This window comes from Equus caballus, chromosome 13 (genome assembly GCF_041296265.1).
Source record: "Equus caballus isolate H_3958 breed thoroughbred chromosome 13, TB-T2T, whole genome shotgun sequence".
Taxonomy (NCBI): domain Eukaryota; kingdom Metazoa; phylum Chordata; class Mammalia; order Perissodactyla; family Equidae; genus Equus; species Equus caballus.
The window spans coordinates 53,115,406-53,142,189 of NC_091696.1; the positions used below are offsets into that span (position 1 = coordinate 53,115,406).

The 26,784-nt window shown below is 56.7% G+C and overlaps 1 protein-coding gene and 1 long non-coding RNA gene across 4 annotated transcripts in view; one reads left to right on the forward strand and one right to left on the reverse strand.

Annotated features, from left to right (window-relative positions):
• The window catches only part of LMF1 (lipase maturation factor 1), a 92,671-nt gene that overhangs the window by 43,229 nt on the left and 22,658 nt on the right, over positions 1–26,784 (forward strand). For all 3 annotated transcript variants that reach the window (XM_023616679.2, XM_070231201.1, XM_023616680.2), the window contains 2 exons: positions 6,368–6,516; positions 23,599–23,664. In XM_023616679.2, coding sequence (XP_023472447.1) covers positions 6,368–6,516; positions 23,599–23,664 — 215 coding nt within the window. The remainder of the gene's footprint in view (positions 1–6,367; positions 6,517–23,598; positions 23,665–26,784) is intronic.
• Positions 5,055–24,406, reverse strand: LOC138917041 (uncharacterized). Its single transcript, XR_011424403.1, has 3 exons — positions 24,308–24,406; positions 9,657–9,748; positions 5,055–8,517 (listed from the first exon to the last, which is right to left on the reverse strand). It is a non-coding gene; the product is annotated as an uncharacterized lncRNA (long non-coding RNA).

Here is a 26,784-nt window from a genome sequence, read left to right on the forward strand (position 1 = left end):
AGGCGGGGGGCAAGGGGCACAGGAGGCTCCAGACCAGGCCAGCATGAGTGAGTTAGGCCAAGGCCAGGGAGGCGGCAGGAGCATGACCCCATCTCTGGGGTGTCGCCAGTGTCAGTGCCTCCCGGCCCCTTAGAAAGAAGGATGAGCCCGAGTCTGTCCCCTTAGGGCAAGGGCAGCTCTGGCAGGTCACTCTGACAGCTGGAAGGGCAGTGGGCTCCTGCAAGGCCCTCCGACGGCACCCTCCCTGCAGGTGCTCGTGTGGCACCTCCTGGTGTGGCTGGTTGCCATGGTGACAGGGTGTAAGAGGGAAATGACCAGGTGAGCAGGCCAGGTGGGGATTCCTCCTCTCGGCTGGACAGGTGTGGGCAGGTTGTGGGGTGGCCCCCATGACTTGCCACACGGATGCTCCATAATGGGAGCCTGGTTCCAACACTGGCAGGAGTTCGCCTTCAGATTCTGTCTCTGCTTCCCTTACGTTTTTCACTTGATCTCCTTTTGCATTTTGTCTCAGTGAGAGAGGAAAGCGTCTTAGCCGGTCGGTTGGTATCATGCGCCTGTCACGACAGCGGTGTTTGTAGCAGTAACTGGCAGCACGCGGCTCTCCCAGCTCCCGTCTGGGTGGCAGCTGGGCAGGCGGCACTTGACGCACAGTATCAGGGAGGCTCCCTCCCCTGCCCTTCTCTCAGGGAGACACACGGCAGGCAGCGAGGACTGTCCTCTCACTGATCCGTGGCTCCACGCCACAGAAGTCGGGGCTCCAACGGGCCCCCTCGAGAGCCTGCTGTGGCCTGATTGGGCGGGGTGGCTTCTGCATGTGGGCCAGGCTCAGGGGGTGCACACTCCTGACCGTAGCTCTGCTTTCAAAATGCACTTTCCCTGAGTGGCGTTTCCATCACACACAGTGAGCAACAGTGATGCAGACTCAGGCCTGGCCTTGTGGAACAGTGACGTCGCGGGGGCAGAGCTGTCAGGACTTGTGAGAGGCACACCCTGAGTCCCCGGCCACCTCAGTTGTTCAAGCGAGAGGGGAAGGCTCTGTCCTCCGCCGGGACCTTGCTTGCTGCTTGGAGCCTGCAAGACGTGCCAAGGACGGGCCTTTGTTAGAGGCGTGCGCTTTGCAGACGTTAACCACGCAAGGTGCTTTCACTGAGTCAGAGATGCACGGAGAAGCGGAGTCCGTGGGCCATGCACTCGTGGACCACAGACAAAGTCAGTGATGTTCCCGGTGACTCAGGTCCCAGCGCCTGTGAGGTTCACATGGCCCAGTGGGGGTGGCCTGCCTCCCTCATGATGGACAGCCCGGGATGGTGGGCCCTACCTTTTAGACACAGACCCAGGCGGCCCTCTGTAGCTTGGTCTGTGGAATCTGAGTGCCTCTCCCGCCATCTGAGGTCGGCTGAGGGGGACCCGGGATCAGAGTGAACGGCACCTGGTGTCATAGCACCTGCTGAGTGAAGTCTGAGCTGCCCGCCTGGCCCTGCCACCACACTGCCATGCTGTGTGCCTGGGCTCCCCCGCCCTGTGCCCTCCCCAGCAACTGCTGCTGGCCCGTTGGACCTGGGCACACGCCCACCATGAGACCCCAGGCGGGGCAGTAAGAAGGACCCAGCACCATCCTTGCTGATGCCAGAGTCTGAGTGTCCCCCACCACCAGGTGGTGCCAAGGACAGCGGGCCAGGATGCTGGCACTCCCACAGCTGACCCGTCACCCTGCAGTGTGCACCACCCCCCGCCCTGTCTCACGCACTGGCTTTCCTGAGCCCTCCTACACGTGAGGTCTGGTGCTCCATGACCAAGGAGGGGTCGCTACCTGTGAGAGGCGGGGTCACCCCGGAACTGCGATGTGGGGCTTTCTTATCCCAGAGCACAAAAATGGCCACTGAGTTTCCGCAGCCAACAGCCCACCTTTGCCACGTTGGTGGCTGTGCAGACGAGACCTGAGACGTAACCCACGGAGATCCACATAGTCACTTCTTCGAGCTCCAGGCGCTCTCCAGGGCGTCATTAGGAGCCGGGGCGGGCGGCCGAGGGCGGGCGCTCGGCGCAGGAGTGACAGCCCATCAGGAGGGAAGCGCTTTTCTCCTTTTCCTTGTTTTTAACCGTGAAGCTAATGGGTTTCCCGTTCTCACGTGGATGGTGGCTGTCACTTTTGAAGGATCTGTGCGTGCAATATTTAATTGCTCTTTCTAAGTAACTGTAATAGTTTCGAGGATGGTAACGAGATCTCGGTTAGTATTTTCTTCTGGAGCGGGCATCTGGCGGCTTCCACCTCTGAGATGATGTTCAGGTGACATCTGCCTCCTTGGTCAGAGGCGGCTTGGCCTGTGTGAGTTGACCTTGATTCTGGGCGATCTCCCCAGGGGCCTGGCGCGAGCCCACCCTCTGAGCCCCCACAGCCCAGTGGCCCTCTTGTCGGCCGCAGTGTGTCTGCTGGCCTCCCTGTCTCCACTCTTCCCACCCGGAGCAGACAGTCAGCAGGACTCTCCTGGAGGAGCAGCCAGGCCGCACCGTGCTGTCACCGTGAGGGTGCAATGCCTGTGGGCCGTGCACCCCGCGTCTCCAGGCACAGGGCAGGCCTCTGGGTGGTGGGTGTCCTGGGCCCTCAGTAGAACAGTGTCTGCACTCTTTCCCACGGCCCTGAGGAGAGGGAGACGTGAGCAGCACTTCCACGTTGGCTGTATTTGGGGGGCAGGTGCCCCGAGCGGGGCAGAGGAGTGAGGGACCCCAGATCCGAAGCTGAGCAGGAGCCCAAGGATCTGTGCTTCTGTCTAAACATGCCGAGGGTCCAAACTCAGCTCGTGTCATGGGCCTTTGCTCAGATGCCGTGTGTGGCTGCCTGGCAGGCACAGCCAGGCGCCCCGTGCCCTGGAGTTTTAAACAGTTGTTCAGCAGCGTAAGCCTAGAGAGCAAGAGCGGGGAGAGCGTCCGCCTGTTCTGACCGCTCGCATCTGCTTGGCCGAGGCTTGTCCAAGCATGCAGAGGCCTGAGCTGCTGCTCTCCGACCTGGAGGCCATCGATGGACTGTCCCCAAGAAACATCCAATGCGGTAGAACCTTCCAGGGCCCCCTCGAACTGAAATTGTTATGTAGGTGTTTGTGCACCAAGTGGAAGAGCTGGGGACCTGTATCCCTCCAGAAAGGGTCTGGGCACAGGGGGCCCCCTGAGTAGGGACTTCCAGCTGATCAAAGGCTCATAGTGGAACCTCTTAACTGTTCGGGTCGGCATTTGTCACGGTTGTGAGCACGTCCTCTAGGCTGTCCCCTGCCCAGCCCAGCAGGCGATGCCCTGGCAGTGTGCTGTGCCATCCGTAGGCACACAGCCTCTCGGCCGCGGGAGGACACCGGGCAGCGCACTGGGCCTGTGTTTTCCTGGAGATGCCTCCCCCACACCGAGGCAGAGAACAATGGCGCTCCTTGTGTGAGCAGCACAGCTGCCGAGGACCAGCAGGATCCAAGCAAGAACGCAGGAGCAGGTGGGCCTGCCGGCGACCCTTTCCTGCCCAGGGGTGTCCGCGAGCACTGGTGGCTGGACTGCAGCTTGGGTCTTGAAAACGCCTCCAGCGAGATGGGGATGGGGTAGAGGCAGAGGGTCCCGCACACCTGGCTCCATGCACCCCAGCAGGGCAAGGAATGTTCTGGCAGGTTCAGAAGGAGGCAGGAGGGCCAGGTGACCCACTGCCAGTACACGTTCATCCCCAAGGTGACAACGTGTCCCCTGTCACCCGCTTCCTGGCACTTAGGTGGGTCTCTGGGCTCTGCCATTTGCATGTCACTTTGATTGGTGTCACTCAAACTGCGTATTAAAATTCTGCTCCTCACGTCTGTGCGGAGCGGTGACAGTTAGAGAAGGCAGGCCGGCCCTGGGGAGCGCTGTGCCCGCCCGTGTGAGCGCCTCGGCGTCTATGAGGGTTTCAGCGTGTGAACAGGCAGGCTTGGCACTGTGGAGCTGTGGGGCGCAACCTGCTGTGGGGCGGCGGCGCCCCCAGGCTCTCGGTGCCCGACCTGGCCCTGCCAAACACCCCGAGTCTGCCTGCCCTGCCGCGGGGCCGCGTGGTGGCAGGGCCTCTCGTTCCCTGAGTTTTCTCACCGGCAGGTAGAGGATGGGTGGGAACAAGTGGCCTTGGAGGTCCTTTTCTCAAAAAGCAAAAGTATCTGTCCTTGAGTGCACTCGAGCCGTGACAGTAGCCACTCCATGTTCCGCGGTGTCCTGGGGCCTAGGATCACGTTCATTATAAAATGTACCCCAGCGACTCATGGCCAGACTCCATGAAAATCGTCTCTCGAGATGAAACTAGAGAAGTTGTCGCATCGGGAACAAAGTCTGTCCTTTCCTGCCTGACACGAGCAGGGGGTGTGGAGAGGTTGTAAAGCAGACGGCTCTCACCGTGCGCAGGCCGAGGAGGACTTGACTTGCATGAACTGGTCTGTGTCTGAATCTCGTGACGCAAAAGAAGTGCAGGCGATTCCTGTGTTTTCCTCCCGAATTTCCGAGGGAAGTCGGGGGTGTGCTCGGTTCTGGTGGGGTGCAGGTGGGCCCTGGAGGGGCCGGGCTGAGCCCACGTGGGCATCCCAGGCTTCGAGTCCCTGCAGAAGGGTGGCACTGACGTCTCCCCTGGCCAGCCTTGGCCAGAGTGCCCTGCTGCTCTGTGCTCCCCTCTCCCGTCGGGTGACAGCTGTGCCGGCAGGCCCCCAGCCATGACTGATCAGGCCGGCTGCAGCAATGGTGGCGCAGTGGGCTCCGGCTGCCTACCTCACTTCACCCCCTCCCGTCGGCCCCATCCCCCAGGACCCTCCCAGCTTCTTTCTGCTTCTGGAATCATCTCCAGACAGGTGCAGGGTGCACACTGGTGGCTCCAGAGTCCCCAGCACAGCTGCACATGGTCAGCCAAGGCAGTGAGCCCATGGAGACGCCACGCTCACCCATCCAGGGTGAGACTCGCTGCCCTTCCAGCTGGGCACTGCTGCTCTCGGACACTGCTTTGTAGCAAACTGACTCATTTCTCTCCAAAAGAAGAACTGATTTGGAACTGGGGTTTCAGAAATCCACAGAACACATGAGAGTCAATGGGATTTCTACCCCCCATTTTATTATGAAAAATATCAGACTACAGAAAGTCTCAAACAAGTGTACAGTGAAAGCCCATAGCCCCCACCTGGCTCCTGGGGCGGCTGTCCCTTGTCCCACCAGCCATGTCACGCATCTGTTCCTTCCTCGTCCTGATGTTCAGGGCATCTCACGTGAGTTGCAGACATCAAGATCTGCACATCTAGCCCTAAACTCTAGGGTTTGTACTTTTATTTGGTTTTTTTGAGAAAGAAATTTACAAACAATGAAATGCACAAACCTTAAGGTGCCTCGATGAGTCTTGGCAAGTGCACCCCCATGACCCCACCAGGGCACAATGTCACCCAGCATCCCCCGCCCGCCCTCTCCAGGCAACCATGTTCCTCTTTCTCTCACCTGCCTCAGTTTTGCTCATTCCAAACCTTCTATAAGTGGAACCCTAGAGTATGTACTCTTGTCTACAGTGTCTTTCACGCAGCATAATGTTTCTGAGATTTGTCAAAACAGGATGAAATACACAAAACAAAGTGCAGGTTCCTTCTGAAGGGCTGAGTTGGTGACAGCCTGACACCTGTCCCAGGCCCCGGGTTTCCTGTGACGCAGTGTGAGCAGGGGTTTCCATGATGGGGGCCGACTCCGTGAGTTTTTACCAGAACCTGGAGTGCCCATCTCTGCTGTGAGGATGAGAACCTGGGCTGAGCTCCTGCACAGCCCATGGCGGGTTCCCAGCAGGAGAGTCAGTGAAGGCCCCACACCCACCAAAGAGCTGCCGCTGTGCCGGGCTGCGCCCTGCGGGGCTGACAGGAGGCCGTCTCACGAAGCCCCTGTCACCTCCACCACCTCCGCCTGCTTCTCCGCCTGGCTTCCTCCCTCCCCTGGGTGGCAGGGACCAGAGACAGCTCTGCTTGCAGAACCTCGTGTGCAGGCTGCTGGCCTCGCGCACGCTGTCCATCCTGGTGGCTGCTCCTCAGGGAGGACACGCACAGCTGTGATCTCACATGCAAGCCCGTTGAACGGGAAAGGCTTCCACAGGCCCACTGGCAGTGCGTGCTCAGCATGGGGCTCACGTCACGTTTCCGCAGCACCCTGCCAGGACAGGAGGCTGGCTTGGGCCCTGCCGCGCAGTCCCACTGCTGCCACAGAGAGGCGTCTGGACTCGGGGCTGAGATGCACCCTCAGTGGCACCGTCTGTCCTGTTTTCAGGCCTGTTTAAGTTGACCTGGGTCTGGGGACTTGTTTCGTTGGCAAATGCCTGGCTGTTGTTAATGTGCCCCTTCGTGTTCTCTCCCTGTCGTTGTTCCAGGATGGGAGTCCCAGCTTCTGGAGACGGGCTTCCTGGGAATCTTCCTGTGCCCCCTCTGGACTCTGTCTCGGTTGCCCCGAGGGACCCCCACATCCCAGATTGTCGTGTGGGGCTTTCGGTGGCTGATCTTCAGAATCATGCTCGGAGCAGTAAGTAGAACTTCTATTTGTTATTTTTGGGGGGGAAATGTACTAAAAACCAGTCATTCTTCTCGTGCCCTCTGGCTGGCCCAGCATGGCCAGCTGCGCCCCTTCAGCTGTGACGTTCAGAGGCCTCTGAGCCCTGGAGCTCCACCGGAACTCCCTGGCCCTTTGCACAGCCATTTTCTGTGTTCACAACCATGACTCTGGGTTGGTTCATAGGGAGACTAGGGTTCCATGGCTTGTCTTCCTCGGAATCACGGAAGGAACGCATCCTGCTTTAATTTCACTAACAATCACCTTTAAGATTTTCAGAAACATCATCTGAACCTTAAAACCGGGAGTGGCTGGTCCTTTTGACTCTGACTGTTCTAGAGAATCTGGCAACTTGCTCTCACTTCTCTTCCACGTCTCGCCCCTGTGAACGAGATCTTGATTCCTGCACCAGAACCGTTGGGAAATACTAATTCCTCTTACGTAGGAGCCTTGGGCACAGAGACGCCAAGCTGTCTGTTCGCTTTGTTTTCCCTTGGGGGCGATCACAAAGAACTCATTCCTGACCCACCCGAGAGCAAGCCGCTCGTCCATCAGGACGGCCTCACTGGGTCCCCTTCAGTCCTGGCGGGTCTCGGTCTCCCCGCGACCCCGCACTGGCTGCCCAGCCTCCGGTCCTGCACCTCTGGCAGGCGGCCCTTCTCCTTCTGCTTCGGGGACAGTGTCCGCTGGGCCCAACACTGACTCAGGCGCCCGCCGGTCCTCCCACAGAGTCGCTTTTCCCTAGGTAATTAGTGAGGATTTGCAGCGAGGTCCTGTGCAGTGACATGGCTGTACCCCCTCATCGAGCGCTCCATCTACTCAGTGTTTCTGATGTGAGAGTGCACCCCGTGCCCCCGGTGCTGTCACGTCCCTCTGGCTGTCGCTGATTTGATGCCCTCACTCCCTGTATCTGGCTGGGGGCCTGTCTTGTTGCCCCCATCACCCTCACATCCTGAGCAGCACCAGTCCTTAGCTGGCGGTTGATGGGCGTCCGCCCTGGGAGGGTGCCGTGGGTCCTGCAGCAGGATCGGCATCCCAAGGGCACATCTTCCCTTTCCTGTCATTTGTCAGGAGCCCGCTCTCAGATCCGAAGCATCATTCATCGCAGCGTGATCACCATCTGGGGTTAGGTTAACAGCCACATCCTTGGCTGCGTGGCCGCAGGCTCCGGGGACACTGGAAGCAGCTGAAGTGCAGAGGGACGAGCTCACCCAGGGCAGCAGGCCTAGGGCCAGGGCCCGGCATGAGCCACCACGTCCACTCGTGTGGGTGGTGGTGGGCCCCCAGACTGCTTGCCCAGGGGCCGGGTGGCACCGCAGGAGGGGCAGACAGGTGTGTGTGGAGGCCTCGGGGGTATGCCTTTTGGACCTGGCATGGTTGGCAGGGCATGCAGCCTGGGCGGGCTGTGAGTAACTGCAGATGCCCAGGGCTTCTGTGTCGTGCTGACTGTGTGTCCAGATCCCACAGTAAGGTGGCTGCTTCCTCCGAATTCATTTTCCATGTAATTAGAAAGCAGGAGTCCATGTTACGGTTGCTGTCAATGAGACGCTCCCAGCAGGCTGTGCTTCCTTGACCATCTGGGTCTTGATTTTGGACTCTCTTCAGCTGGCTTTAAAAAGCATGAAAATATGAGACGTTTCAAAGGACCTGACTGGGGACCTCCTGGGATGGCAGCTTCGTTAGGTGGGATGTGAGGCTGAGGGCCCAGGGGGAGCACCCACAGGCAAGCAGCCTGCGTGACGGGGCCGTCGGCTGCTGGGAGCCAGGCCTGCGACGCCAAGTCGCATGGACTCCCACACTCCCGCAGAGCGCAGGCCTCAGGAGCGCATGCCAAGGCTCCTTTTGTGGCATCTTGATTGGCCGTTAGCACCAGCTGGATGAAAATTACCAGGTGCACCAACAGGTATAATCACCAGATTCAATCTGCATGTTGGGCGGTGGTCATCTTCCCTCACTGGCGAGCAGAGAGTCGACCTGGTAAAAAAGAGTGACAGCATCTGCTGAGGAGGTGGGAGAAAACCATGTCAGGCCTGCCCCGGAGGAGGTCCCGGCCTGACCTCCTGCTCTCTGTCAGCTGGTGCCTCGGATCAGCTCAGAGCTGACTGTCTGACCCTTGGACGGCGCCCAGGGCTCATATGCCCTGAAGATGGCAGCTGATTCAGGGCTCAGTCTCCAAGGGATCCTACCTGGAGCGGGGTGGCCGAGGTGCCACACAGGCCTGGTCTTCCCAACACCCAAGCTGCGTCGGTGTGGCCCCCCTGTCCTAGGCTTCCACATGTTTAGCTCTTCTGAGCCCTGGAGTGCTGTGTGGGGCCGTGTCGGGAGGTGGCCTGGGGTGACCCTGCTCTCTGTAGACAGCTGAAACTGGACACAGTGCATGACACAGCTGTCCTCACGTTGGACAGCAGACAGTGTGGGATGGGGGGCCAGAGGGAAACCCATAAGGTGGGCCCCTCGACTGCCTGGCTCTCTGCAGGGAGTGGGGGGGCAAAGGTGGAGACTCGGGGGGTGGGTCAGGCAGAGAGGGAGACCCAGGGACAGGGGGTTGGCAGAGGGGAGACCCAGGGATGGGGGGGCTGGCAGAGGGGAGACCTGGGGAGGGCAGGCAGTGGGGGAGACCCGGGGAGGGGGGCAGGCAGAAGTGAGATCTGGGGAGGCGGGGGCAGCCACACGGGGGAGACCCAGGGAGGGTGGGGCAAAAGGGGAGACCTGTGGGGGGCAGGCAGTGGGGGAGACCCGGGGAGGCAGGGGGCAGGCAGAGAGGGAGACCCAGAGAGGGGCGGCTGGCAGAGGGGAGACCCAGGGGGGTGGCGGTCAGGCAGAGGGGGAGACTTGGGGAGGCGGGGGGCAGGCAGAGGAGGAGACGGGGTAGGGGGCAGGCAGAGGGGAAAGCATTGCCGAGTGGATGGAGTGAAAGTTGGTGGAAGGTCGTAGGTCCTCCCTCAGCTCCGAATCCTGCTGGACTTAGGGGACAGGGTTCAGAAAGGAGGGATCTGTGCACAGAGGGACACGTCTCACTTCTGTTGCAGTCTTGCAAAATGCACAGCTCTTATCAAATTATGAGAAAACGTCAGACAAACCCCAACTGAGGGACGTTCTTCAAAATTACTCACCAGCATTCTCAAGTATCAAAGTCATGAAATGCAACTGAAGACCGAGGAACTGTCGGACTCTGGGAACACGAGAGTGGCACCCTGGACTGTCCCTGGGACAGAAAAGAGGCATTTGTGGGAAAACTGGCGCAGTCCAAGTGAGGTTGGTGGTTTAATAGAATTGAATTCATAGTGACAGTCGTACAGGAACTCCAGACTGTTTTACAGCTTTTTTGAAGTCTGAGATTTATCAAAATAAAAAGTTAAAGAGAAATCACATGAGCAATTTTATGCACATAACGTAGGCAATTAGATGAAATGGTTAAATTCCTTCAAAGGCATAGATTAGCAGCACTGACAGAAGAAGAAACAGAAAATCTGAATAGTTTCATAAATTGAGGTCATTGAAACAAACAAACAAAAAGCAGCTGCCCCCTGAGAAAGTCCCGGGCCCAGGAGTCCTCACTGATGAGTTCTGTGATGTGCTCAGGGGGGACACAGTAAGGATCCTGTGCGCTCATTCAGAGGGCAGAGGGCAGCCCTTCCCAGTCATTGTTCTGAGGCCAGCGAAGGCACAGATATGCCAAGAAGAGGAAATTACAGAGCAATATTCTTTAAGAGCGCAGAGAAGAATTCTTAAGGAATTATTAGCAAATGAATCCAGCAGAGCATGAGGAGCATAACGCATCAAGAGCGAGCGGGATTGTCCTCAGAATGCAAGACTGGCTGGACACAAATGAGTTGATGTAATTCGCCAAATTACCAGATTACGGGAGAGACATATAAAATGATGCGATCATCTTAATCAAGGTAGAAAAAGCATTAGACAAAGTTAAACACTCATTCACAACAACAACAAAAAATTATCAGCAAACTAGGAATAGAAGGAAACTTCCCACCTGATGAAAGAGAACTATGTAAACTACCTCCAGCTATCACCATACTCGATGGTGAAAGACTGAGCGTTTTTCCCGTAAGAACAAGACAGGTGTCCACCCTCATTGTGTCTGCTTGACAGGGTATTGAAGATCTTAGCTTGTGCGATAAAGCAAGGAAAGTAGTAAAAGCCCTGAAGATTGGAACAGAAGAAGTAAAATTCTCTGCATTCACATGTACATAGGAGATCACAGGGGCCCTGGAACTAATGAGTGAATTTAACCACAGTGCAGGATTCAAGGCCAGTGTACAAAACCAACAATATCTAGCAAAAACTGTTGGAAAATGAAAATTTAAGATAGAGCATTAATGATAACATCCAAAACCATAAAATACTTAGGAAATTTTCAAAGAAGAAGTGCAATACTTGTACCCTGAAAGCTCCCAGACATTGCCAAGAGAAATGGAAGAAGACTTGAGTAGACGGACACATCATGTTTGTGGATCAACAGTCTCCGTGATGCTCAGCTGTCACTTGTCCCCAGATTGACCGGTAGGCTTCATGCAACCCCAAACATAGTCCTAGAAGGATTTTCTGTTTAGAAACTGATGAACTGATTCTTCGATTTATATGGACGTGCCAAGGTCCTAGGATAGCCAGAACAATCTTGAATAAAGAGTAAAATCTTGAACAAGAATAAGAACACTGCTTGTTCCAAGACTTCCCAGAAGACACAGTGATCAGGATGGTGTGGTGTAGGCATGAGGATGGACAGCGATAGCGATGGAGTGGATTGGAGGGTCCGGAAACAGTCCCACACTGGAATCATGGCCAAATGACTTTTGGACAAGGCACCAAGTCAATTCCACTGACAAAGAAAAGTCTTTTCCACAAATGATGCTGGAACACCTGGATGTCCACATGGGGTAGACGAACCCAAACCCCTCCATTACACCATACACAAAAATCAGTTTGAGGTGGATGGCAGGCCTAAGCTGAAACTAACACACTTCATGAAGATAACATGGGAGAATATTTTTTGCAGTCTTGGCATAGGCAAAGATTTCTTACAACACAGAAAACATTAACCATAAAAGAAAAAAATGGATAAACTGGACTTCATCAAAATCAAAATCTTCCATTCTTCAGAAGACACCATTGATAAATAGCAAGTCACAGTTTGGGAGAAAATATTCACAATACCATGCACCACTTAGCACATACCTGACAAAGACCCTCTATCTGGAAAATCTAAAGAACTCATAAACTCTGTAATAAAGCCAAATCAGCCTAAAAAGTGGGGGAAGATTTTAGCAGACGCGTCACGAAGGAAGACATGCACTGGCTGTCTTGAGCGCCTGCAGTCCACTCGCTCTCCTGGCTGTTAGGGAATGCACGTTAGCCTAGTGAGGTACCGTGTGTCCCACGAGAACAGCTAACACCTCAGACTGACGGAACCAGACTTGGGCAGGCGTCTCAGCTGTAACAACACCACAGTCGGGGAGCCCTACACACTTACTTTCACCCAGTTCTGGAGGCTGGAAGTCCAGGATCATGCTGCGGCTGCTTCTGTTCCTGAATGCCGAAGGCCGCCCTCTGGGCGTGTCCTCGCCTGGTGGACAGAGAAGCTGGCGTCTCTTCCAGTAAGTGCACTAGTCCTGTGGGGTCAGGGCCCACCCTCATGACCTCATGACCTCATGTAGCCTCATGACTTCTTAGTCCAAAGACAGCCGCCCTGGGGTCAGGCTTCAGCACACGGACTGGGGAGGACATGAACATTCAGTCGGTCGCAGCAAGGGTGTGAGCAAGGGGAACTCCCACGTTGCTCTCCCGTGGGCTGTAAAGGTGGTCCTGCCATTGTGGGAGCCATTCGCGGTTACCCACAAAGTTGACGCTCCTCCTCCACTGTCGCCTGGCGTTCCCACTCCTCCACACCTACCCAAGAGAATGGAACCAGGTGCTCGGAAAGGGCCCTCGATGCAAACACGGCAGCCTTGTCCACGAGCACTGAGGACTGGAAACCAGTGCAGTCCGTGCACAGGAGGATGGGTGGGCAGGCTGCGCTAAATCCCCCAAATGGAAACCACTCGGCATATGGTGGAACGAGTGCTGATGCCTGGAAGGCCTGGGCGACCTCGCGGCCTTGTGCTGAGTGAGGGAAGCCAGCTACGAAGGAGCGTGCACCATCCGAGTCGTTGTGTGGGAGGTTCCAGAACCGGCAGAGCCAGCACGTGGCTGCACACTCAGAAGCTATCACCTCAGGGATTTGGGGTGGGGATTGACTTGGGGGGTCATGCAAGAACTTTCAGAGTGGTGGAAATGTCCCGTGTCTTGACAGAGTGAGGGTGTCACAGGCATGCATCCACGAGAGTTCCTCAGCCACGTGCTTCAGGGTGGGACGTGAATTAGATTTTGAAACCCAACAAGAGGTCAGCAGCAGCGGGGAGCGTCAGGGAGGTGGCCCGTCAGCCCCACACAGAGCAGGACGTCTGTCTTTGTGGGCTGCGCTGAAGACAGACAGACCCCCCCAGGCCAGGTTTCCCTTGGCATCACTCTACTGAGCACCAGACAGGAGCCGTGTGCCCTCGAGCCCTGGAAAGACCCTCAGCCCCTCCAGGTGCTGACGCTCAGACAGACAGACTACGGCTGCACTTCCTGCCCGTCTCCCCTGCCGCTGGGGGCCTGGCTGCTTGGGGTGGGCCAGCGTTTCTCCAGCTACTGGTGACTGCTGAAGTATAGGTGGTGTGACAGCCCCCGATTGTCAGCACAGGCCTGGTGGAGGCAGGAGTGGTCGCTCCACGGTTGGCATGATTGGAAGTTGAGCCCCATCGGGAGCGGCTCCCTCAGCTCCCTCCGTGAGCTCCAGGCCAGCCTCTGCAAGAACTGGCAGGTTCTTCTCACGGATTCAGTGTCCTGAGGCTGGCTGACTGCAGCGTGGCATCCCCACCTGCTCCCCGGGGCGAGGTGGAGAGGCTCCTGTCTCCCTGGCCTCCTCACTTCCAGTCGCTGTGACAGTGCAGGGTGGCTGTCGGGGCGCAGGTGACCCCATTTGGCATCCTTCCTCAGAACAGAGGTGCAGCTCTGCCCAGGATGGGGACTGTGCCTTCTCCCCGGGGGAGGAGGGGCGGGGACACAGGCCAGTGCTTCTGTGGAAGCGCTCCGGGCACTTCTTCAGTTTTCTGCTTTAAATGCGTGGATTTCGGTCACATTAGAGTGGAGACTCTCCCCTGCAGGAAATGGTAAATGGCATGGCGTCCGCATCACTGTGCGTAAGGCAGTAGGGTGCCTGTAATTGTGCTTTAAAAAAGAAACAGTTTTCAGTTTTTCCTCAATCTCAGTTCTTGTGGAGACGGAGTATGTGTGTGTAGCTGAGTTCGCGCTGGCCCGGGTTTGTATCCGGAGCGCGTCACATGCTCCTGGTCCCCAGCTCCTGCGGAGCAGACAATGGGTGCCCACGGCACTTTGGAGCGAAGCTGTCCTGGACGATCTCGTCCTGCGCTGAGGGCTCAGATCGCTGTTGCTGAAACTCCGAGAACCGAGCCAGCGTCCTGGCGCTGGGACTTCTCAGAGCTGGACCGTACCAAGGGGGGACACTTGGTTTCGGTCTGAGCTCTAGAGATCTCCTATCCACGCCTCCTGCTCTGGCTTCCGCTGCCCTGCAGCCTGGCCACCCGGAGTGTACTCGTGGCCGTGGGGGTGTGCGCATGGCCGTGGGCGCGTGGCCGTGGGCGCGTGGCCGTGGGCGCGTGTGCCGTGGGCGCGTGCGCATGGCGGCCCGTGGGAGCCTGGAAGAAGCTGGCGTGAGCGTTGCGGTGTGGAGGGGCGCGGGCTCACGGGCCACGAGGGGAGCCGCGCGAAGCTGAGCAGCGGCGGAGGCAAACTGTGTGCTGTCTAGAGGATCCTCGGAGTCGTCCGAGTAGGGAGAGCAGGTGTGGGGGCTGCTGCTGTCGAGTTTCGCGCCGGGCAGCGTCTCCGGCGCGGCTGCTGCTGCCGCGCTCCATCCGTTGCTGTGGCTTTTCTTCTTCTGCGTGTTCTCTGCAGTTCTCCCAGCGTCTTGTACTACGTTTCCCCTGATATTCAGATATTTTTATTATTGCTTCACATTTTAAGAGTTAAGAATTTGATACCGTAAATTCTTACGGAGCAAAATTGCAGCTAAAGTCAGCACTTTTCATCGCGAGCTGCGTATTTGCTGTGGCTGGAGCCGGTCTTTTTTATATAAAGTAGATGGAGAGGAAGGAACGTAGGAGGAACAGAGGGAGGGGCCCTGAGAATTAGGGCGTGAGCGAGCGCCCCATAAGCTGTCACGAGTGTTAACTCTTGTTGCATACGTTTAGGTGACCCCACAAATAGCCTGCAGGCTGCAGAAAGAAGTGACAAGATGCTGGACGTCTTCGACATGGCTTCAAGCCCCTCCTCTTTAAGCGTGGGTCCTGACTGCCACACCGTGCGGCTGGTGGGTCTGTGCTCCGCCTGTACTGCACCCTCGGTGGGGCCCTTCCGATGCTCCTGTGTGGCCCCTGATGCGGACCGTCCTGCTGTCTTGTTAACATGAGAGAAATAGCCGTACCTGGAAGTTAGGACATCCAGGCCACTGCCCCTGCAGTTTCCAGGTCAGAGGTAGTGGGGCTGGTGCGCAGCCGGGCTGTGACTGAGGGGCACCGGGGAGACATTTCCCACCAGCAGCTGGCAGCTGAGCCGCGGCTCTGCCGTCAAGAGGCCCCTGGGATAGCATCAAGGCTACGGGCCAGTCGACTCGACAACTTAGATAAAATGGACAAATTCCTTGACAAATGCAGCTTACCAAAACTGAGACAGAAGGAAACAGGCAGTCTCAATGCCTCTCTGTCTGTTAAATAAATTGAATCTGTAATCAAAAACCATCCCAGAGAGAAAAGCGGAGGCCCAGATGGCTTCACCGGTGCGATCCATCAAACGTGTAGGGAGGAAGTAACAGCAGTCCCGCACAGACTCTCGGGAGACAGTGGAGAGGAGGACACCCCCCAGCCTGTCTCTGTGACCAGTGTACCGGTGGCACTGAAACCTGACGAGGATGTTACAGAGGAAACAGAGACCAGAGTCCCTCGTGAGCAAAGGCACAGAACCCTCAGGAAAACATCAGCAAGCCCAGCCCAGCCACAGGAGAGGCGCCATTTATCTCAGGAATGCGAGGCGGGTGTAACACTTGAAAATCCATTAATGCAATTCACTAGTCACAGAATAAAGATGAAGAACCGTTTGATCATCTCAACAGATGCAAAAAAAGCACATGATGCAATTCAGCCTGCATGCATGCTGGCATGGACGACAAAGGCATCTGTGCAGGCTGCACTAACACCATTGCTGATGGTGTGGGAACAGAGCATCCACATGGCTAGGAGCAAGGCCCATGTCCGTGCTCTCTGCTGCTCCGCTGCATCGGATGTCTTGGTACAAGAAGGCAGGAAAAAGAAGTAAAAGGCATAAAAGTGGGGGAAAGAAATGAAACTTGTATTCACAGACATGATGTGTATGTGGAAAACGCAGTGGAATCTAAAAAGCAACGACTGAAATGAATGTGTGAGTATAGCAAGGCTGCAGGACACAAGATCAGTGTGAACGTGAGGGGTCCTTCGTATTACCACCAAGAAATCATTAGAAAGTATGATTTGAAAACACTGTCTACAGTCGCATCAAACGCCTCGTAATAAATCTGATGAAGGCTGTCTGAGACGTACATTAAAGCCACGAGATGTTGCCAGTGTGGCTGTAAGAAGACCTCCCTGGACAGAGAGAGGCACGCATTCGTGGCCAGAAGACGCAGCGTCTTTAAGGCTTCTGCGTGACCCAGAGCTGTATAGAGGTTCAAGGCAAGTCCTATCAGACTCCCAGTGGGCTGTTTTGGAGAAACTGACATGGTGATTCTAAAATTTGCATGGAAATGCAGAGAATCTTGAAAAAGAAGAACAAAGTTGGAGGGCTTTACTTCCTGATTTCCCTGCTTAATGTGAAACTAAAGTTCGGTATTGATCTAGACTAGAAAAACAGATCATTGAAGGAGAACAGAGTCCAGAACTAGACTCATGCATATTCTGCTGTCAGTTGATCTCAACCAGGTCCCACGTCATGACTGGAATGGAAAAAGGAATGTCATTTCTTACAAATAGTCCTGAGATAATTGGGTATCTGTCCAGAAGAATGACATGAGCTCTGATGGCTATTTCATCTGTACCAAACTCTAATTTGAGGTACCTCATGGACCTAAATGTGAAAGCAAAACCATAAAGTTCTCAGAGGAGAACAAAAAAGAATGTCTCCCAGAAAGAGACCCACACAGGCACAGTCAACTGATTTCCAGCCAAGACACTAAGTCAACACAGTAGGGCAAGGAAAGTGCCTTGCTTTTTTTAGCAAACATAAATGCCAGAACCATAAGGTTTTCAAACATGACATAGTTACCCTGGGGTAGCAAAGATTTCTTGGATGGGGCACAAAAGGCACTAAACAGTAAAGAAAATATATTGATAAATTGTACTTCACTGATATTAGAATTTTCTGTCATCAAAATACACCGTTAAGAAAATGAGTAGGAAGCCACAGAGTGGGGAAGATACTCGGAGTGCATAGGTGCAGCCAAAAATTAATATTCAGAACGTGCAAGTCACAATGAAAAGGTGGACATAGGACTGGAACATACTTCACAAATGAGAATGTAGGAGTGGCGATGAGTGCATGGAAAACCATGAGCCCGCATTTCGCACCCACAAGAAGGGCTGAGTCCAAGACACCGTCAGCACCACGTGTCAGTGAGGGTGCGGACAACTGGAATTCCACGTGGGGCGTGTCACACATGGGGCGTAAGATGGCGCAGCCACATTGATGATCTGTTGGCAGTTTCCTACAAAGAGAAACATGGTCTGCCCTGTGAGCCAGCCCTCCACTCCTGGGAATTTGCCGGAGTAAAATAAAGACCTGTGTCCATGCAGAGGCTGTGCACAGATATCCGCAGCAGCCCTATTGTAACAGAGAACTAGGAAACAACCAGACATGCACTGACAGGGTGGACAACCTGTGATTCGTTCACACAGGGACGGTGCTCAGCCGTAAAAGGGAGTCTGCTCCTGATGCTACCGCAGGGACGAGCCCCAGAGCGTACTGAGCACAGCCTGCCTGAGCCAGGGCTGGAGAGCACCTGGCGCATGTGTCCATGTGTGACACCCTGAACAGGCAGAGCTGGAGCTGCCACCTTGCCCCCCGCCCAGTTGGGTGTGGAATTGCCTAGAGAGGGGTCGTGGAGAATGTTCTCTGGGATGGAAATTGGCATCCTGTTCTGAGTGGTGGAAATCTTATTGTAACAGTTGTCAGGATGTGTGGAGCTGAACCCGTCAGATGTATGCGTTTTGCTTTATGTAAATTGCAGCTCAGCCCTTTGACTTAAGAGGGTACCACAAGTTTGCTTTCTACATGCAGTGAGCGCTGTGAGATGCAGCCCGATTACCTCCACACACCGTGGGGACAATGAACGAGTTGGTCATAACTGATGTTGAGAGAGCCTCTGCCGTCACCCCAGCCCTGGGGAGCCCCCAGCCCAGAGGGCGAGAGCAGCTGCGCAGCCCGCTGACTTTTCTACTCAGCAGAAGCCATGTCGGGGCACAGTGAAGTGTCAGTGGCGTGTCTCCCCACGTCCAGGCCTGCGCATGATTTTGCTGGGCTTCCACAAGGCTCTGGTGCTGCTGGCAGAGTGGCAGCGTCCTCAGTGTGCAAGCACGGTACGTGCCCGTCTGTCCACCACACGGCAGAGCTGCTGGCTGCCACGATATGCAAGCCTCTTCTCAATTCAGGCTGTGCCGCCAGCGCCCACATCTCCCCGTCTGAGGCTCGAAGTCCTCGTCTGGTGGGAAGAAGGTTCTGGGTTGAGGTGAGGCTTCGACCAGGAAGCTCTGCGAGTCGTGTTTGGCCTCTGCTTTCCCCCTCGGACGCTCAGGGGTTGCTTTGAGCAGGTGAACCGGGGTTATCAGAAAAGCTCTTTCTGTGTGCACGTGCTCCACTCATGGTGCCTCTGTCCCAGAGACCTGTAGGCTGCGGAGGCGGCACTGACGCCTAGCGAGCGGGTGAGACGCATTAGCCAGGAAGAGCGAGGAGCTAAGTAACCGAGGGAAAAAGTGATACTTTGAAGCTGGGGGCTCGTTCTTGGAGTCAGAACGCCTCCAGTAAAATCACATTAAATGTAATGAAATAAACGTCGGAATGCGACAGGCCCCTGTGAAGACCCGAATCAGGCGGATGTGTTGTCATTTCCTTGACGAGCCTGCCCCGTCCTGGGGTCCCTGCTCCGAAATGAGAGCAATTATTCTAATTTGTTTTATTGCATTAGCGTGGGCAGAACCAAAGAAAGGGGCTTTCTTCCCGGCTCTGTCATCCTTCCTGCAAGAGCGCCCAGGAGGCCAGACCCCGGACTCCAGCTCGGGGGCGTCATGGGAATTTCTGGAAAGTGATGTCTGCAGCGCTCTGACCTCTGGCCCCCAGCTGCGGCCCCTGCTCATGGCGGGCCCCGTGCTCGGCTCCTCGGCACCTCTCTGTGTCTCTGCCACTCGTCTCAGAACAGCCCCAGGCAGAAAGACAGCCGTTCCCATGGCCTAGAAATGCACCCAGCCCCTAACGCCAGCGCGGAGCCGCCACCCCTCCCACCGCTCCTCGCAGCCCCGCGTCAGCCTGTCCTGGGCGGGCTTCGTCAGGGCAGGTTTCAAAGGGTCACCAGGATTCGGGGAGGGGGCAAAGTAAAACTCCACGAAATGGCTTTGGTCGTTTCTGCTCCCGGCCGCACGTGTCAGCCCAGACCGTCTTCTCTGACCGTCTGCATGCTCACATGTGTGTTTCTGGGTTCAGATGGTAGGTTTCTCTTTAATCGTCCCTGGGGGTCAGAAAGTGCAGGTACGGCCCAGTGACACGGCAGAGGAGCTGGGCCAGGTGGCTACCTGGGGTTGGCTGGGTCCTTTACGTATGAAGACAAGTTGGTCTTGACAGGTGCCCAGGCGTGCCTGTGCTGGCTGACATCACATGCGGGATGCCAAACAGTGAACCTCCAATGTGGTGGTCGCCGTGCGCCCTGAGACCTGGGGTCCCCCCTCCACTGCTGGTGAAGCACTCGGGGGCCCAGCTCAGCTCCCAGAGCAGAGACGCAGATGGGTCAGCACAGAGCCCAGGGCGCCCAGCCTCCTCCCCGTGGCCCGAGTGGCATCCAGACCAGCATGCCCACTGGCAGAGGAGGCCTGTCCCTTGCACCTGTGGCCCGTTCGTCAGTGCTCACGGCCCCGGGGGCGCAGCTCCTCTGTGGCGAAGGAGCCACGAGCAGGAATGCCCTGTCTTTGCAGATGGAGGAAGGGTTCCAGAGTCGGCAGAGACCTCCAGCCATGAGAGAACGGGCTGCTGAGTGTGTTCACAGTGAGGCCGCTGGGGACAGGGCTCTCTGCGTGGCACATGTGTCCCTGAGGGCAGGGACCCCCCTTGCCGGTGTTCGTGGGCTGTCCCCCCTTGCCCGGGCACAGGCCTGGGGAGCCCCTCCCCCAGGTGTGAAGGGACTTGTGCAGCTTACAGATGTGGTTGCTCTTTCTGGGGCGGAAGCCTGGTTCTCCCAGGCTGAGCGGGAGTGTTTAAGAAGCGTGTTCTCGGAGCGAGCACTTCGGGGAGAAGCCGTCTGCACCCCAGGCCCGTCTTCTGCGCCTGCCTCCACCCACCGCCCGGGGCCGAGGCTTCCTCCGTCCCCAGGAATGTTCCAGCATCCTGGCACTCTCCCTTTCCCAAGCCAAGAGCAGGGGTCGCAGGGACAGCTCTAGGTCGCTCGGCCCTCTTTGGGTCTGGCATGTTACTAGCCTGTCTGTGCCTTTTTTTTCAGAATTAATTTTGGGCTGAAAAAGGCTCAAAGAAGGCTTTGTTCCTTTGACACTTACTCTGGAAGAAAAAAAATCCGTGGAAAATCTGACATCTGCATTGTAGGGAGAAATCAATAGATGGGGAGGAATATAATTATCCTCTGCTCCTGAAAGAATGTTTCAGATTTTTAAGTGTCTCATATCAGCTTAGAATTTGAATGACATTTTAATTACTTTGTTTTTTTCTTCTTTGCCTGGTTTGAATCTCCGAAGAGTACCACTCTCGGATCTGGGAGGATGCGGGAGCGGGCCCGCGCTCACGGGGGAGCTCGTGTGACAGCAGGCTGAGTGCTCCTGCTGAAGAGCGGGCGCGTCCGCATCAGACATGGGCGGTCCCCGCGCGTCAGCAGGACGGACTCGCTCAGAGCAGGTCCGCAGGACATCTCGGACTTCTGAAGTGCTGTCTTCATACAAACGTGACTGCACCGCAGTTCAGACTGGGAGTGGTCTCTCTGGCTCTTTTGTGATCCAGAAAGACGTGACTCTGCTTTTCAAAGTGACTCATCCTGCGAGGCTCTAAATAGCAGCGCTGGGGTCCCTGGAGCACGACTGACTTCTGATGGGACACACAGCTCCCGTGATGGTGGCTCGGCCCGAGCCGGCTGAGGGCAGGGGGCAGGTTCAGCCCCCCCGCTGTGGTGTATGCAGACCCCAGAGAGGCAGATGCCGAAGCAGGAAGTGGCTCCCTCCAAAACCAGCATCAGAATAACTGCTGGGTCTTCGTGGTGCTCAGAATTGAGCACCTTTGGGATACGTTTGTAAACTGACTGCCAGGCTGCGTGTGCAGCTCGTCTAGCCTGTGTGCACCACAGGAGCTCTCATTTGGTCTTTCTGTAGAAGCCGGTGTGGCCGCCACACATTGCCCTGACGTCCTTGTCATTTCTCATCCCTGCTCTTTTGGGCGTCACTGTGTCCGTGCCACCCACCAGCGGCCCAGGCTGGGGGTCTTAGCTGCTCCCTGCCCCACACACACTCCAATCCTTCAGCCCATGCTGTGGGCTCCACATTCCAGACATGTTCCACATCCTGGGTGGTCATTCTGCCTTGTTGGCCATGTGGCCACCAGAGGACCCATCAACTCACACTGTCCCGTCCTTGGCTTAGAGCCCTCAGCTGCCCCAAAGTCCTGCCCATGTGTGAAGGTCAGTTTTATATGTCAACCTGGATGGGCCACTGTCCCCATTTATTCATCCAAACACCGATCCTGATGTTGCTCTGAGGGTGTTTCACAGACATGATTGAAGTCCATGGTCGGTTGACTTTAGTGAGGAAGATTATCCTGGACAACCCACAGGGTGGATGACGGCTGGATGGATGGTAGATTGATGGGTCGGTGGGTGGGTGGGTGGATGGATGGATGGATGGTGGATGGATGGATGGTAGCTTGATGGATGGGTGGATGGATGGACGGATAGTAGATTAATGGATAGGTGGATGGGTGGATGGATGGATGGATGGATGGATAGTACATTAATGGATAGGTGGATGGGTAGATAGATGGATGGATAGGTGGATGGATGGATGGATGCATGGATGGGTGGATGGATGGACGGATAGTAGATTAATGGATAGGTGGATGGGTGGATGGATGGATGTGTGGATGGGTGGATGGATGGATGGATAGTACATTAATGGATAGGTGGATGGGTGGATGGATGGATGTGTGGATGGGTGGATGGATGGATGGATAGTACATTAATGGATAGGTGGATGGGCAGATGGATGGATGGATGGATGCATGGATGGGTGGATGGATGGATGGATAGTAGATTAATGGATAGGTGGATGGGTGGATGGATGGATGGATGGATGGATAGTACATTAATGGATAGGTGGATGGGTAGATAGATGGATGGATAGGTGGATGGATGGATGGATGCATGGATGGGTGGATGGATGGACGGATAGTAGATTAATGGATAGGTGGATGGGTGGATGGATGGATGTGTGGATGGGTGGATGGATGGATGGATAGTACATTAATGGATAGGTGGATGGGTGGATGGATGGATGTGTGGATGGGTGGATGGATGGATGGATAGTACATTAATGGATAGGTGGATGGGCAGATGGATGGATGGATGGATGCATGGATGGGTGGATGGATGGGTGGATAGTAGATTAATGGATAGGTGGATGGGTGGATGAAACTGATGGAACTCAGCCCAGAACAGTTGTAGCTGCAGAAACCACCATCACAAGAGAAAGCTGAGCCATATTCCATGGTTGTTTTCTTTGTCGGTGCAGTTTCTCACCTTCTAATCCAGCTCTTACATAAGAGACAGAAATTGGCACGGAATTTCTGTATCTCAAGCAACATTTTTAGTCCCGGCAGGGGGGACAGTTTGTTTCTGACTTATGAAGGAATTGTATGGAGCTGCGAGTTCCCAAGAGAAGGGGGGTGGGGCTGTGTCTGACCGGCACCGAGCTGGCCGTCCTCCCTGCGTCTGCCGCCGGGCCATGCTGTGGCTACTGCACGGTGTCCTGGAAACGGCAGCAGGGCTGCGGGGAGCTGACAGTGACAGGGCGCCTGGCTAGTGCCGAGAAGCTCGCCTGCAGGCTGCTCAGCAGAGCCCCACTCTCCACAGCCGCTTCCCTGGTGGACCTGGCCACAAAGCAGTTCCCAGGACACTCTCAGGCCCGAGCACCGGGGGCTTATGTGCTGCAGAACGGCAGTGGCCACTCCCAGCAGGTGGGTGGGCGTTGTCGTCCAGCCTGCCTGACCTGCTCGAGTGTTTGTCATCGCAGCAGCTGAGACGACCTCTCTGTCAGGTCTCCCCAGCGTCTGGAAGTGTCAATAAGAGTGGGCGTGTAGCTTCACAAACTGGTCTATTTTCAAAGCTTCCCAGTTGCATCACTGGGACGATGCTCAGAGCCTGGAACCTCGGTTGTAAAGACAGCACAGAAGGGACTGACTTCATAAAGAAAGCCAGTGTTTCCTGCTGGCTGCAGCGTGCGTTTGCTAACTTTTAGTCAACAAGAATCCTGCATATGTTTCATGAAGCTTTGCTTACCTTTTACCTCTCACCTCACTTCAGGTGGGAGATGAAATCCGTCAGTCCCCTAAAGCCCCTTTGGCGTGGGTCCTCCACCTGGTGGCCAGGGTACCTGTCCTGAGGGACCCATGCCATTCTTGGACAGTGGTTCACGTCCCTTCCTCTCTGTCTCGCCTTGGCAGGGCCTGATCAAGATCCGGGGGGACCAGTGCTGGCGGGACCTCACCTGCATGGACTTCCACTACGAGGTGAGCAGCGCGACAGCTGTGTGGTGATGCAGCAATGCAGACGTGAGCTGAGCTCGCCTGTGCCCAGCCCCGCCCCATCCGGGAGACCAGCCACCTGCACTGCAGATGCAGCCTCCTGGAGGCTGCAGCTCAGCTCACTTGAGACCGCGCCCCAGCCCCGCTTCCTTTCTCGGGGGCTCGGTCACAAGGTGGCCCACAGAGGGTCCTGCTTGCTGGGGCTGGAGGATCGGGCATCAGGCCACCATGGTCGTGAGTCCAGTGGTTCATTCTCGTTATGGGTGCTGCGTCCCTCCACTGCTGTCCCCAGTCCTGCCCAGATGCCAGGCCCGGTACCCTCCCTCCTAGAGTCTGAGCTGGCCCTTCATGCCCCAGGGCTCTGCTCTGCTCTGCCCCATGTCCCGCCCCCCAGCCGTGGGGACAGGGGCCATGGGGACAGGACATGGGTGCGGGTGCGTTGCGGCTCCGCTGGGAGGCAAGCGCTAGTCCTGCTGTGCTCAGCCCCCCATGGCCCCTGCCCGGCCAGGCCCAGGGCTTTGGGCACGATCGTCCACCCCCACCCCGCAGGCCCAGGCCCGGTGTGAGCCCCCCAGCTGCTCCTGCTCCATTGCCTGCTCACGTGTTCACGGTGGGGCTGCACGCTGACCTGAGGGAGCCTGCGTCAGGACAGCAGTCATCTTCCTGGTGACGATGCTCACTCTGCATACACAGTCGTGCCTGTCAGCGCCCGCGTTCCTCACTTGGGCCCACGTTGCTCTTGCTGGCAGCGTCTTTGACGCGCCTGGAGCGCCACCTGTCAGACAGGGTGCTCCCATGTTCCCTGCTCATTGCTTATGGCTTGATCACAGGAAGGTGATTTTTATCTGCTCTTGTCAGAGGCAGCTCACTGACACTCTCACACCAGGGCTGGGTGGGGGACCCTCTGCTCTGTCCTGGCCCCCCCCCAAACCCCCAGCCACCTGGTTGACACTATCCCGATGGGTGAAGAGCGTGTGCCCTGAAGGGAGTCCGAGCAGGTGAAAGGGTGCGTGTCAGCGTCCTCACGGCACCAACGCCCGTGACCTGCATGCGGCTCTCGGCCAGCGTGGAGGCCCCTGACTGTTTCAGGTCGATGGAAGGAGTCTTGGCCAGTGGAGAGGGGCAGGGTGAGCCCAGAGGGCAGGGCTGGGTGTGTCCTCACCAGGGCAGGCTTCTCCATCCCCATGGGGACCACCGACTCTTCCCAGCAGCAGGAGCCTTTCCTCAGTGGAACCTCGTTTCACTGCCCGCTCTCTGAGCTGGGGTGGAGTGAGGGCACCTGGGGACGTGGGGAGTAGGGCTGGGACCCCTCGTGCTGTCTGTGCCGTGGGGGCAGGGACCATGGGCCATGGAGCCTGTCCTCAGTGACCTGGACTCCTCCAATCCATGGCCAGTGGCAGCAGGGGCTCCAGATAACATGACAGCAGGGCCTGTGAAAGAGAGAGGGCCCCTCGTTTGCTGTCACAGCACGACTGGCGGAGACCTCACGAGAGGGACGTGCTGGAGAAGGTGGCAGAGCCAGTGGGGCATTGGAGTGGCCAGGGCCTACAGGGGAGCTGCAGGGAGGGGCTCCTGGGCCCCTCCTTCCCCCTCTGGCCTTGCTTCTGTTTCATCTCGAACTTGGCTGCTAACCCCGTGAGGGGATCGTAGTAACTGTACTCTGGCACTCTCTGGGCACTCAGGGTCCCTGCGAGTTCGGCCCAGCAAACTCCCGGCCCTGAGAGCACAAGTGGCCATCCTGCTCAAGCCGACGAGGAAGCTGACACAGAGCTCTGCCCACCCCAGGCCCTGCCAGTGCGCAGAGGGCTGAGCAGAAGAGGCCTCCCGCCTCCATCCTCCCGCCTCCTGTGCTGTGGCCCGTCCAGCTCATGGCATGACTGTGTGGAGAGACCTGAGGCCCCCGATCTTTTCATGTCCTCCAGCTGGACAGGGCGCAGGCTGCGGGACGTGCCGTGTGTAGGGGCCCCGTCCCTGTCCTCGTGCTTGGACCCGGAGTGCTCAGCAGGGCCTGGTTTCCCTTGCACACAAGGTCTTCCAGCAGCACGAAGCGCGAGCTGAGCAGGCGGAGGCATCGTGACCGCCCTGCGGCTCCCGGAGCACACACCCCTGAGGGCTCCTCCCCCGTCCGCGGGGCAGCAGAGGCCTCACTGCTTGTCTTCCTGTCCTCGTGACTAAAGGCAAGTGCTGGTGAATTCAGTCAGTCAAACCAGAAGAAGCCCCGGGGCAGAGGTCATTGAGTGCAGACCGTTGGTCCCGCCAAGAGAAAAGGCCAAGGTGTGGTCACTGCAGATCTCGGGATGGCCCGACCGCAGCCACGCAGAGCCAGTCACCGCCAAGTGCGTCAAGGTCAGAGCCGCCACCTCAGCAATGCTCTGACAGCCTTGGTCCACACGGCAGCGGTTCTGCCCGAATGGCTGTTTCTGATCCCAGCCACACAGGAAGCCGAACGCAGGAGATGCCGCTGGAGTGCCTCAGCCGTCAGACGGAGTGGAAGGAGGAGAGAGAGCTGCATCCTGCCCACTTGGAGTCTCACATCTCAGCCAGTTAGCTAGCGTGCCAGCTGGAACAGTGAGAGGGGCTCTCAGCGGCAGGCCCGCGTTCCTGTGTGGGCCTCGTGTTCTGTACAGATCCATCAGAATCTGCATTTCTCAACTTTGGATACCTTGATTACACAAGTTTATACTTAAAATTCTTCTGTATTGGACCTGTCACTCAGCGATGCACTCGGTCGCTGAGCAATTGAACGTCTCTTGGCCTCACTGGGCCGCTGCCCACGGCTGTTGGTGGTCCTCCAGGGCTGGGTCTGTGCCCGAGGTGGCACCATCCTCAGGTGACCCCTTCCTTTCCTGTCCCCCCCAGGGGTGCACAGAGGAGTTAATACAGGTTTATGCAGTGGTTTTGCCCCAGAGCCCTAGAGGCAGAGCTGCCCTCTAACCCAGGGACATAAATCACTTTCCACTCCTATTATTGGCAAAGTCCCACAGCCTCACAGCGCATAAAGGAGGCCTTTGTGTTGCCTTGATGCAGTTGTAAGCGAGAGTTTCTTGCCTGAGATGGGAACTGCTGACGTCCAGGGCGCCTCCAGGATCCATCAGAGCCTGACGT